Consider the following 13,081-nt stretch of genomic DNA (forward strand, 5'->3'; position numbering starts at 1 on the left):
ACGATACACCAGTTATAAATGCGAAAATTTAACTCAAATCCAATTCTCAGAAATGCTGTTATGGTGATGGGAGGACCACTGTGAAGAAAAAGGTTCTGAAACAAAGGACAGAATAAGGTCAGAAAGCAATCTGTAGGATTGCAGACTCATTTTGGCTGTTCCTTGTAACAATCTTTCTCAGGTCAGCGAAAGAACAAATGGAGCTGATTACAGACCCACAAAAACCAACAACAAAATAAAAATAGATGGCAAACAGCATTCTGACAGATTTGTCCTTGTAAGGGGACGGTAATATTCAGGCACCTGAAATGTCAATCAGATGTGTGAACTGCCACTGATCAGACTGGAGACAATGCAATTTCTTACCAGTCATCAATCAATAATTCTAAGCATGAATCTCCTCAATAAATATCTCCCCCACAGTGCATGGCCTGTACTTACCCTGAGAAGCATTTGCTAGTTATATGCTGACCTTCTATGTCAATGCCATTTTATTTGCTTAGACTTTTCGTATCACTCCTTCTGTTACCATTCCCCAAGTACAGCCAAACTGAAAAACCTGGCATGCGAGAGTGGCTTGAAAAACATACTGTGATGGTTTGGGGGATCTGTCTTGTGAATTCTGATTGATATTATAATAAAATTGCTGTATCGTGGAATGCCTCTGGATCTGTGTAATCACCATGACTTACAAGCTGGAAAGCATGTCTCTACTAGACCAAGCACAATCGTGAAAGAACTGTCAGCACCTGAATAGGTCTTACCTGGGAAGCACAAAAGAGTAATTGCATCCTAGGGGAAAATAGTTCTTTCTCTCTGCAGGGGGCTGGCACTGGCAGAATGGAAAATTCCCAAACAAGGGGAAGAGGCAGGGGTTTGGACTCACAGAGAAAAGACAGAGACACACAGAGGAAATTTGGTCAAAAAAAGGGAAGAGGACAGAGGAAGCAAGCTCACCTAGGGAGAGAAGGCGGAAGAGAAGTCATGCAGCTGTAGGGGAAGGATCCTGGATCCTACAGAGGACCCTAACCCCAGCCCAAAGAATGCTCTGGAGTGGTGAGGAGACTAAGTCAGGGAAATGAGTTTAGGTTTATTTGTTTTTGTATAGATCTGTGTATTTATCCTGTGATTAAATAAAGAGCAATAATGTGTTAGATTTCTATATATTGTGTCTGTGTTATATGCTGCACTTGCCATGTGGCCCTTTGAAGAGGTAAACCAGAGGACTTACACCTTTGGGTGGTGTTCTGGGAGACATGTATTTAAGTTACAAGGGAAGCCAGAGGCATCAGAATTATGTCCAGGATGCTGTGCTGCATGCTCTTGGGAAGGGGTGACAGATAGAAGATCTGCTCCGAGTGTGTGTTTAGGGACCCCAAAACAGTGACAGCACCTGGGCTCTGTTCAGACTCTGGAGGCTTAAAACACCCAGGATCTAGTGTCTGGATCCCCTCACAACAATCTGGTGAGCTGTTGACTGGGGGAGCCTGACCAGACCTATCATACATACCATAAAGAAGTTTGTTATCATAGTTTAAAAGCTATGGGGGCAAGTGTCATAAAATAAAGGGAAGGGTAAACACCTTTAAATCCCTCCTGGCCAGAGGAAAAACCCTTTCACCTGTAAAGGGTTAAGAAGCTAGGATAACCTCGCTGGCACCTGTCCAAAATGACCAATGAGGAGACAAAATACTTTCAAAGCTGGAGGGGGGGAGAAACAAAGTCTCTCTCTGCCTGTGTGATGCTTTTGCCGGGAACAGAAAAGGAACGGAGTCTTAGAACTTAGTAAGTAATCTAGCTAGATATGCGTTAGATTCTGTTTTGTTTAAATGGCTGATAAAATAAGCTGTGCTGAATGGAATGTAGATTCCTGTTTTTGTGTCTTTTTGTAACTTAAGGTTTTGCCTAGAGGGATTCTCTATGTTTTGAATCTGATTACCCTGTAAGGTATTTACAATCTTGATTTTACAGAGGTGATTCTTTTACTTTTTTTCTTCTATTAAAATTCTTCTTTTAAGAACCTGATTGCTTTTTCATTGTTCTTAAGATCCAAGGGTTTGGGTCAGTGTTCACCTATGCAAATTGGTGAGGATTTTTCTCAAGCCTTCCCTAGGAAAGGGGGTGTAGGGTTTGGGGAGGATTTTGGTGGGAAAGACGTTTCCAAGCGGGCTCTTTCCCTCTTATATATTTGTTAGACACTTGGTGGTGGCAGCGATAAAGTCCAAGGGCAAAAGGTAAAATAGTTTGTATCTTGGGGAAGTTTTAACCTAAGCTGGTAAAAATAAGCTTAGGGGGTTTTCATGCAGGTCCCCACGTCTGTATCCTAGAGTTCAGAGTGGGGAAGGAACCCTGACAGCAAGGTTCTGCCAACCTTTACTTATGCTGTATAGTTGATTTATCCTGAGTCCTCAGTATTTCAGTGGGATGACTTGAGGAGAAAGGTACTATGCAGTGTTAAATTAGGGGGGCTACTTGAACAGGATGTTTAGGGGGAGGTCATAATTCAAAATGTTTATGAAAAATGCAGTGAAAATTCCATATGTTGGTATTTTCAACCAGCTATATTTAAAATGTTACTAAGGTATAATATTTTGACAGTAGTGAGATGTGGCTGAATAGCTGCGAGGTATAAAAGAGCCACTACTACACTCCAGCAAAGATTATGCAATACATTAAATAATTCTGCCAAAAGCTTATTTCATTGTCATGTACTATTTCTGTATTTTCTCCTAGCATCCAGTGACAACCAAGCCCTATTTCATGGAAAAGGAGCGTATGGTAGAAGACTCCATGAGGTGTCATTAGAAACAAAAGTAGAAGCCAGTTTATTTGAAACCTGGGGAATTTAGCAAAATTTACAAGATGTTCCAGTGTTTCCCTGGATTTACAAGGCATACTGCAAGTTAAATTTACAACGTAAAACTCAATGGGCTGAAACTGAAGTGTTTTAGAGACCTTATTTTCAGCATTGCTTCAGGATTTTTACTGTTCTCTTGTTCATGGGACATTTCCAAATCTATCTGTTTTGTGCCTACATTATCCTTTAACCGTTTGCTTTTGATGCCACCTGGTTGCTTTTATGAACAACCATCGTGAGGTCACAAACATTGAATTATGTTTGGAGGGAAGAGATGCCTGATTTTCCACACAGATAAGTCAGATTTCAGCACTAACAGAAAAGGAAATTGGTGATGCTCAAGTTACAAAATCCACAGCTAATTGGAACTAGGTTGATCTATAAAAGTTGCTGGAAATTTCCCTAAACCAGATCCTGTGTCCAGAGCAGGGAACAGAGAGTCTGGAGTTCTGGGTTTTATTCCCAGCTTTGTCAGTGACTCACTCACTGTGTACCTTGAGCAAATCATTTAGGTCTACATTTTCAAAAAATTGCTTTTGATTTTGGGTGCCCACCTTTGGATATCCAAAGCTTGACTTTCTGAGGTTCTGAGCATGCATAACTCCAACTGAATTAAATGGGAACTGCGGTAGCTCTGAAAATTAGGCCTTAGATATTTAAAACTGAACATCCAAAAGTTGAGGCACCCAAAATCAGAGGCCCTTAAATTGACCTCTGCCTTAAACTCTGTATTCCCCAATTCCCTCATCTATAAAATGGAAAAAATATCTTCTAACTTTTAAAAATAATTTGACATCCAAAGATCCAAAGAGCTGTATAAACATAAAATATTATTTCAAATACTCCATGGTTTTGGTCAGGTCAGAAATATCAAGGTAAGAAAAATAACAATAACTCTGTTGTTGTTGCTTTTGTTATGGTAGTGCCTATGGACAAACCAAGAAGGAGGGAGCTCCATTGTAACAGGCACCATATAACTTCTCTTATGGCATTTCTATTTTATGTTGTGTCTAAAGTCAGGAAGAAAATATTTTGTTTAGCTCTAGTTTTGACTGAAGCTTTGGGCTGGTTTTCAGTCACTCTGCAGTTGGCCCATCCCTAAAAGAAACAGAAAAAAATGTGACAAGTTTTGGAAAAAGAATACCTCTAAAAAGTAAGGTTTCAGAGTAGCAGCCGTGTTAGTCTGTATCCGCAAAAATAAAAGGAGTACTTGTGGCATCTTAGAGACTAACAAATGCATCCGATGAAGTGAGCTGTAGCTCATAAAAGCTTATGCTCAAATAAATTCGTTAGTCTCTAAGGTGCCACAAGTACTCCTTTTCTTTTTTCTAAAAAGTAAGTTCACTAGAATGTGATAGTGACTATTTTCTGAGTCAGTACATATGAACTTTGAAAGACTGACATTGTTAAAATTACCTCAGTTTTGTCTCAAAAGGACACACTCTAGGGATAACTCTGTCTCTCTACTAGATTAGTTCTAAATACACACTACCACTCAGAATTGATTGGGATAGAATCCTGGAGCATCCCAGCATACAGAGCGATGGGATATGCCCCCAGCCACACATGGACAAGTGAAGAAACTGAGGACACAGTAATGGGGGTAGCACTTTGTTGTGGGAATGTTAACCCATGTGCTCAGATCCAGGTACCAGGCACCTGAGCTCATTGCACAGTGCAGACATAGCTTTGAAGAGAGATTTTGAGCTGAGTGTTGCCTGAAAGGGGGTTGAAGCTGTCAGCAAAGAAACGGTCTCCTGCTGTTTGATTCCTGCTTTGTTCAGGGAAACAGTACGCTATATATTCTTTAAAAAAAGAAAAGGCGTACTTGTGGCACCTTAGAGACTAACCAATTTATTTGAGCATAAGCTTTCGTGAGCTAGAGCTCACTTCATCGGATGCATACTGTGGAAAATACAGAAGATGTTTTTATACACACAAACCATGAAAAAATGGGTGTTTATCAGTACAAAACGTTTTCTCTTTCCCCCCACCCCACTCTCCTGCTGGTAATAGCTTATCTAAAGTGATCATTCTCCTTACAATGTGTATGATAATCAAGGTTGGCCATTTCCAGCACAAATCCAGGTTTTCTCCCCTCCCCCCACCTTGATTATTTTGTATTTTGTATTCTGTATTTTCCACAGTTTGCATCCGATGAAGTGAGCTGTAGCTCACGAAAGCTTATGCTCAAATAAATTGGTTAGTCTCTAAGGTGCCACAAGTACTCCTTTTCTTTTTGCGAATACAGACTAACACGGCTGTTACTCTGAAACCTATATTTTCTTTGTAAATAAACAGGATTGCACTTGAAAGAAACACTTGACTCCATCATCAATTTCTCCTCTTATTGGAAACAACACACAAGATCCCGAATTTTGGCTACCCGCCAGATTAAAAAGTGGATAACAATATGATAGACTGATAGAACCATTGGGTTAGAAGGGGACTGCAAGGGCCATCTAGTCTGACCCCTGCCAAGATGCATGATTTGTTGTGTAGGATAGAATAAAGTGAGGATAGATATGGGCTAAAGCATTGGGGAGGAGGGAATTCAACCCATAACCAGGGAGTGCATAAAGAGATCCTGGGGCTGGCCTTTTCTGCTGTAATCTCCATTCATTCATGGCTGGAAGAGAAGGGGAATAGAAGTTGTGAAGGAGTTGGGAAACTGAATGTCAAAGGATAGTAGTTATCCCCTATGGACATGATGAACTGCTCAAGGGCAGCGTGATGACTGGTGAATAGACTTGCCTGCAGGATTGCTGATAAGGTGGGTAATTTAAAGGCAGAACACTGTGATAGGCAATTTATGACACCAAAGGTTCCTTAGAATCATGAAAACCATTGAGAAGAGTAACGAATAAATGATCTCAGCTGAAATCACAGACTTAGCACCACACGATGCAGCTTCTAGAAAGAATTAGGAGAGGCAATAGATTGGATGATTTTAGATATTTATAAGACACACATAGTGAAAGAGGGCTATTCAGAGAGATTAGCACCTCATGGAAATGTGATTAAATCTTCAGCAGTGGGTTGCAAAAGAATTTAGTTTTGCCATTATCATTTCCAATCAGAATACACAAACAAAAATAAAAACAAACTTGGAACTTCATCCCCAATTTTCCTGCAGCGTTTTGGACTTTTTTGGTTTTTTTGTTGTTTGTTTTTTAAATGGTTGGTCGGTATTTCAACATAATGGAAATTCCTCTGATATGAAAGTGATTCATTATAAACCTCGGTTTTCAGGATTTAATTGGTATCTTAGCCATTTCACATGAATGAAATGGATATATCATCAGTGCTTTATTAGTCATTGTGCCCAATCAAAATGCCCTACTGCTTTACTGTAACTATAAACCTCCCCTTAACCTGGGACACTCAATCTCTAACCCAGAGGAACTTCAACCAAACTCCTGGATCCAGACAACCAAAAATTTGAGGGAGATTGTATTCAAACACTGGCCCCTTGATCTTTAACAGTTACAACCAATACCCTGTAGCTAAATCCCTCTGAGTATTAGAAAAGTTCAGTTTTTGTTTGAACTAATAAACATTATATGTGTTAATAGGAATTTATTACTCAGCAGCTCAGGATAACACCTGACGCTGCTGAGAAGAGTACAGACAATCCTGAAGTTCTTTTCTTCCATGTGTTATTGGATTTAAATAGGAAATGCACATTACCACTAATGTGAGATGTGCAGTAGATCCACCATATATAAGTGGTAGAACAGATCCCTGTGAATGTGATAGGTTTGTAAGGAATATTAAGGGATGCACTTGTCATTTGAACAATTAATATGTGCTTCTGTTTTGCTTAGTTGGTTTGGCTTCCACATTTAGACATTTACCTTTTATGCAAAATGGTCCATCATATGCAGTTTTGGAACAGTCACAGGAGTAGCCATTGTATTTCTCGACACATTTACCTCCGTTCTCACAGTACATTCCATAGCTGGTGCAGTGGCCAGAGCAACCAGGTTTCACCCCCAGGGTGACCTTTGCTCTCTCCTCCAAGTCCAGAGTCACCCCATTCATTCTTAAAGAGCGAATGCAACCCAGAAATCCTCTCTGTCCACCTGCAGCACCTGAGAGATAATGCAAAAATAATGAATCGAGAGTTAAACTGCATTATTGCTGCTGTATACCAAATAACCCGCTGAGCTGCCAACTACAGCTGGTCATATTGTAGGTTGGGATGTCTTTTAAAAGCCTAAAATATTCATTCATTTTTCATTATCTAATTAATTTGCTGTAAGTCTGGCCCTCAGTCTCTTGACTGGGAGACTTAATTTCTTCTTTTTCCTATATATTTTTAAAGATCGTGTCTGGGGTAATAATAGGTTTTATGCTTGAATACATTTTGGATTGCAACATTTTCCTATAGGTTGATGATAATACATAGTAATAATAATGACGATAAACTCTTACATAGTTTTACATTTTTTAAAGCAAAGTTTGGGAAGCTGGGAGAGAGGTTTAGGCTGACACTTTCAAACTGCAATAGGAGGCACAGATGCTCAATCATCTCTGAAAATCAGGCTACTTATTTAGTTGTCTAGATATAGATTTTAAATGCCCGAAGTAGAGCGATCAAATCTGAAAATGTGGGCCTAAGTGCCTTTCCCAAGCATACGTGGCAAGTTGTTAACAGAGAGCCAGTGAGAACTCAGAGAACTCAGTAGTTCAGGCCCATGTTCAATATGCTATTGGGAAATTCAGATTTATGGCACGAGTAGACTTGACCATGGTTATGATTCAGAGAGAAAATCTAGTGCAATCACAGACATTCAATTTTCGTAATACAGTCAAACAATGAACACTTCTAAAGATTTGTAATGTACCACGTAGGACAGACATTTTTGAATCTCAGTGTCTATTGCCTAATTATTGTCTGAATCCCTGCTTATTCTGACCCTCGTCATAACTGCCCACAACTGTGAAAATTTAAATAGATAAAAATCTGAAAAAATGATTAAAACAAACTTGATCAGTTGAAATGATAAGAAAATAAAAATTGAATTCTGCCAAGCCTATTTATAGTTCCGTTTATGCAGCAACAGACTTTTTATTTCAGATCAACTTTAGCAATACCAAAAATGTTAAAGAAGAGACCGAGCTTGTGAATAATGACTGTACAATGGGGACACACATGGCTATTTCCACTCCACTGACAAGATCATATTTACCAAGGTACTGAAGGTTCTGTACATCATTTTAATTTACTTCTGTTGTTGAGCTTTCACTAAGATGTAAGGAAATGAGGTAAAGAATTTTTTTAGAGAGGTAGGAAAGTGCTTCTTTGCTCATCATTTCATGCAAACCTGGTCCTACCTCATGAAACTCACCATGTCTGCATTGTGGAGCCCCAAGAGCTAAAGAAGCATGAATGTTGCTGGAATGGCAGCCTTTTGGTACCCAAAATGCAGTGAAGGCTAGCAACATTTGAAAGTGGCTAGGCAAACAGTGAAATGTGTATTTGTTATATGGTACAATATAACTGGCTATTAAAATTCACAAGCAAAAGGTGGGTGATGGGGTGTCAGACTGCAGGGTGAATACGGTAAATGGGGGACGGGAGATCAAATCTCTGTAGGATGGAGTTGCTATTCATATCAGAGAGACGCCAGCTAAACAGTACTACCATAAGCTTCCTTCCCTGCATGGCGTTCCCAGGCCTCTTTCAGTTCCTGGCTGAATAGCTGGGTGGGAGATCCTTTGGGAAAAAATATCTGGAAAGAGGCTGCTTGCCTGCCTGAGGCTTGAGCTACAAATAAGGAAGGAGCAATGATACTAGGGTACCACAGCAGTACTTGTTTCTCTGAACTGGGTCACCTTCCTTCTATAAGCTACATTGCTTTTCATTCTGTACCCTACCATCACTAAGTGCTTCTGGAAAGAAGCCTGATATATTACTGTAACTGCCACCAACGTGATGTGGCTGGAATGGAGTAACTAACCATTGGGGCCTGTTATTTCTTCTGCTACTTACCAACATATAACTGGCTATACAGTTCCAATCGTGTGTGGCCTTCCGTTGGCGCCTTCCGGATCTCCTGTGGCAGTTGGTCCACCCGCAGACTGGCCTGCTTGACATTTCTCTCAGCGATGACTCGATGCCATTGGTCATCATTGAGTGGGTTGGGGGATCTGACAATGATCTCCACTGCGCCATTTCCAACATCAAATGAAAAGGACACTTCAATAGCAGCTGAAATACCAGAGGGGAGAAAATCCATCAGAGGTTCAAAGTACGATTGTTTATATCTATTACACAGGAAGCCACCTTGGGACCCGTCCTGTAAAATCCTGAGTGCATTCAAATCCCCTGACTTCAATAGAAGCTGATAGTGCTTAGCACTTCTCAGGAGGCCATTATGGAAAATTCCTATGGAATTTAAACAAATCTGGTTCTACAGAAAATTAACCGGGTTCCATCAAAATTACTGTATAAATATTAGAGCCGGTTGAATAATGGTTCTTTTTTTGATAGAAAATTTGTACATAAAGGAAAAAATAGTGTTTGTGTTGACATTTTCAGCAGGGAATTCAAACTTTTCATTAAAGAAAAATAGCTGTTTCTGGGTTTCAGTTTTCCAAGTAAAAATTATTTTTTTTAGAAGAAAGAGAGTTTCCACAAAAAACTGTTTAGCTGAAAGCCTAATTTTCCAAGGAAAAAAGTTTTGATGGCAAATTTTCAACTAGACCGAATATATATTTATAGATGGTAGTAATGAATGATGGCCAGGAGTTTTTTAAATTACCCTACAGAATTCTTAGGCGGATTAAATTATATTGGATGGTCCAAAAATGTACAAAGACTTTATAAATTTCTATTATACTTGGTAGGACTTTTCCATCTGGTGTTGCTCAGCAAAGCACACGATTGACACTTATTACTAAGGAGGGTAAAGTGATTAATGAGGAATAGATCACTTCTGACGAGAAACATGATCTCAAATTGCCTGCTATGATTCATCTAGGCTCCCTTTTTACAGTAAAATTATTATATAATGGCAGAAAACCAGTTCAAAGAATTATCAGAAAATAGATTGCTACTGATAGTATTCACAAAGGAGGATTTAACCTAGATGTAAAGACAACTGGGTTTTCAGTCTATTTCATTTTTTTTAGGTATAAAAGAATCCATGGAAAGCAACTTCTGGCAGCTGTGTCATCCTTTTAAGAGAATTCTTATGCACCATAGGGCTATAAAGGGATCTAGTACAGTTGTGCCTCTCACGTTGTATATCATTCACTTCCAGCCTGTCTTGCAAAACTTTACACACCCAGACAGGGAAATTGCTTTTGATGGGCTAGTAAAATATCATTATTACCTATCAGCTGACTAAAAGGAGAACAAATACTTTTTGTGCCCAGGCTAGTACATTTTCATGGTGCTTTTTGCAAGGCTGAATCAAACTGCAGTCATTTTTGTGTTTGTATCACATCCCAAAAAAGATATCGCATGAATAAGCATTTTTCATAATTATGAATGCTTTTTTAAACAAAATTTGCTGCAAAAATCTTACTTATTTTTGTTCCCCCCCACCCCCTTTTATGGAAAGAGATAAGTTCTGAAGGAGAATTATACAGGTGTTTAGGTAGTGAAATATCCATCATTCTCAGCTACCTGCAATACTATTTCCTCTTTTGAAGTGACCACCTCTCCTGGCCCCTCAGCGCAATCAGTTTGCCTTTGTTTGCTCAGGACTTGGCTACAGAGATTAGTAAAAATGTTTTACTCTGATGTGGTGAAGGCTTCAAGCTTCTGGGGGTTTGGGATATAAGGTTAGGGCAACTTAGAAACTGGAACCAAATCTATATAGTCATTAGCATACAGGAAGCATTGCAGCCTGCCTTGAAGAGTGGGTGGCTTTGTCTCCACTGTGCTGCTCTGAAAAAAACACTTCATATCTCTGCACACTGTCTGTCTCCAACTCCTTTAATTGTTTCCGAAAGCGGGCTGTCTGCAAGGCTATAAGATTGAGAACTGCTACACAGAGTGTTCATCTCATTCTCAGCCACTCGACGGCATTTTTGACATTGCCAGTGGGTGCCTTTGTGAAACCCCATCTAGTATTCAGTCACTGAGTCTACTTTAAAAGTCTCTAAAAGAGACTCATTTGCTCTCAGTCTTCTGGTTGAAGGCAGCTGCCATTTTTTAAAAGAGATAATTGCAACTAGAAGGGGAGAAAGAGAGAGAGAGGTGGGGTAGGAAGAGATGAAGACATTTCAACCATAACGACCAGACTTGCACAGCTCAGCTTTAATCATGGTTGAAGATCAAGGTCTGCGTAGCAGCCTGAAAGGTTTCTTCTCTGTGATAATAGTATTTAAACACAAGGAAATTCATACTAATTGGAGGAAAATATTAACTGTGACTTTAAAGCATAAATATGCAGGAATAAAATTCATACTGGTTAGTCTTAAAATTTTAATATTTTACCTTGTAACTCGAGAGGGAAAAGAATTAACATCTCAAAACATTGTACTTCTCATAAAAGATTTTTGTTGAGTGTAAAAGGGGAAGAAGCACCAGAGACGTATAGCATCCATGGATTACATTGACATATCCCGAAAACAAATTTAACACAGGCCTCACATAAAATATTGGAGAGTAAATCTGTATGCCAGTTTGCTGGCCTAAGAAAATATGAAGTATATCAATATGTACTTCTTAAAGAATCGATAAAATTGCTCACAGGCTGCATGTTAGTAACTCCTACAAGCAACTTCTACTATTGGTTCTTACAGGTAAGCAACATTATTTATCTGTTTTAATAAATTTCTGACTCCACATCCTAGTGTATATAGCAGTCAGAGGAATCTCTGACTAAAAAAAAAATAGTATTGGGACTTTAACAGGGATGGGTGAACATGTTTATCCTAGACATCTAAAAGACTAGCAATTAACGGATTTTTTTAAAGCAAGTATCCCTCCCACCATTCCTCTAGCTTGTCCCTGCTGAAAAGTTACATGCTAGAGTTGACTTTCCCTCCCCAAAAACCCACAATGGTTTGGGGCCAAATTCATTGGGGTGACAGTTATAAGAACAGCCATACTAGGTCAGACCAATAGTCCATCTAGCCCAGTATCCTGTCTTCTGTGGCCATTGCCAGATGTTTCAGAGGGAAAGAACAGAACAGGGCAATTTCTAGTGATCCATCCCCTGTTGTTCATCCCCAGCTTCTGGCAGTTGGAAGATTAGGGACACTCTAAGCATGGGATTGCATCCATGATGATCTTGGCTAATTGCCACTGATGGACCAATCATCCATGAACTTATATAATTCTTTTTTGAACACAGGTATACTTTTGGCCTTCACAACATCTCATGGAAATGAGTACCACATGCTAGCTGTACATTGTGTGAAGAAATACTTCCTTCTGTTTGTTTTACACCTGCTGTTCCTTAATTTCATCAGGTAACCCCTAGTTCTTGTGTTATGTGAAAGGATAAACAACACTTCCCTAATCATTTTTATTCATTCCAGTCATGATTTTATAGACCTCTGTCATATTACTCCCCCCTGCCCCAAATCCATAGCTTGTGTTATAAAGCAGGTTAGACTAGATGATTTAGTGGTCCCTTTTGGCCTTAAAATCTATGAATCAATCAGTCTCTCTCTTCACCAGAACACTTTCTGGTTCAGCTCTTATTTCACCATTCTTCTAGCTTGTACCTGCTGAAAAATTCCATTCTAGAGTTCTCTGCTTGATTATATTTGCTATGATGAGACTACCACTAGAGGAAGAGACGCTTACAGATGGCTGGTGTTCACAGGACTGGCAGCTCAGAGAAAGTGGTTTTCAAATGTATGTCATATAGGGGGGAAAAAGGCACTGCAATCCTTTGGTCACACAGATTTCCTGTATGCTCATCTGTCCTGCTTTTCACTGCTCATCCTCACACCTGCTACTTACAGTTCTTCTTTTGCAGTCTGTTTCTCCTAGCTCCTGCTACATTTATAGTAGGGCTGTTGATTAATCGCCGTTAACTCAGGGGATTAACTCAAAAAATTAATTGCGATTAAAAAAATTAATCATGATTAATCATAGTTTTAATCGCACTGGTAAACAACAGAATGCCATTTGAAATTTATTAAATATTTTGGATGTTTTTCTACATTTTCATATATATTGTATTCTGTGTTGTAATTGAAATCAAAGCGTGTATTATTTTTATTACAAATATTTGCACCATAAAAATGATA

The 13,081-nt window shown here is 39.2% G+C and overlaps 1 protein-coding gene across 2 annotated transcripts in view; it reads right to left on the minus strand.

The window, feature by feature from the left end:
- Positions 1-13,081, minus strand: part of CNTNAP2 (contactin associated protein 2) — a 1,640,949-nt gene that overhangs the window by 129,309 nt on the left and 1,498,559 nt on the right. For both annotated transcript variants that reach the window (XM_074945269.1, XM_074945270.1), the window contains exons 17-18: positions 8,856-9,074; positions 6,715-6,951 (exon numbers count right to left, since the gene is read on the minus strand). In XM_074945269.1, coding sequence (XP_074801370.1) covers positions 6,715-6,951; positions 8,856-9,074 — 456 coding nt within the window. The remainder of the gene's footprint in view (positions 1-6,714; positions 6,952-8,855; positions 9,075-13,081) is intronic.

This window comes from Natator depressus, chromosome 2 (assembly GCF_965152275.1).
Source record: "Natator depressus isolate rNatDep1 chromosome 2, rNatDep2.hap1, whole genome shotgun sequence".
Classification (NCBI taxonomy): Eukaryota; Metazoa; Chordata; order Testudines; family Cheloniidae; genus Natator; species Natator depressus.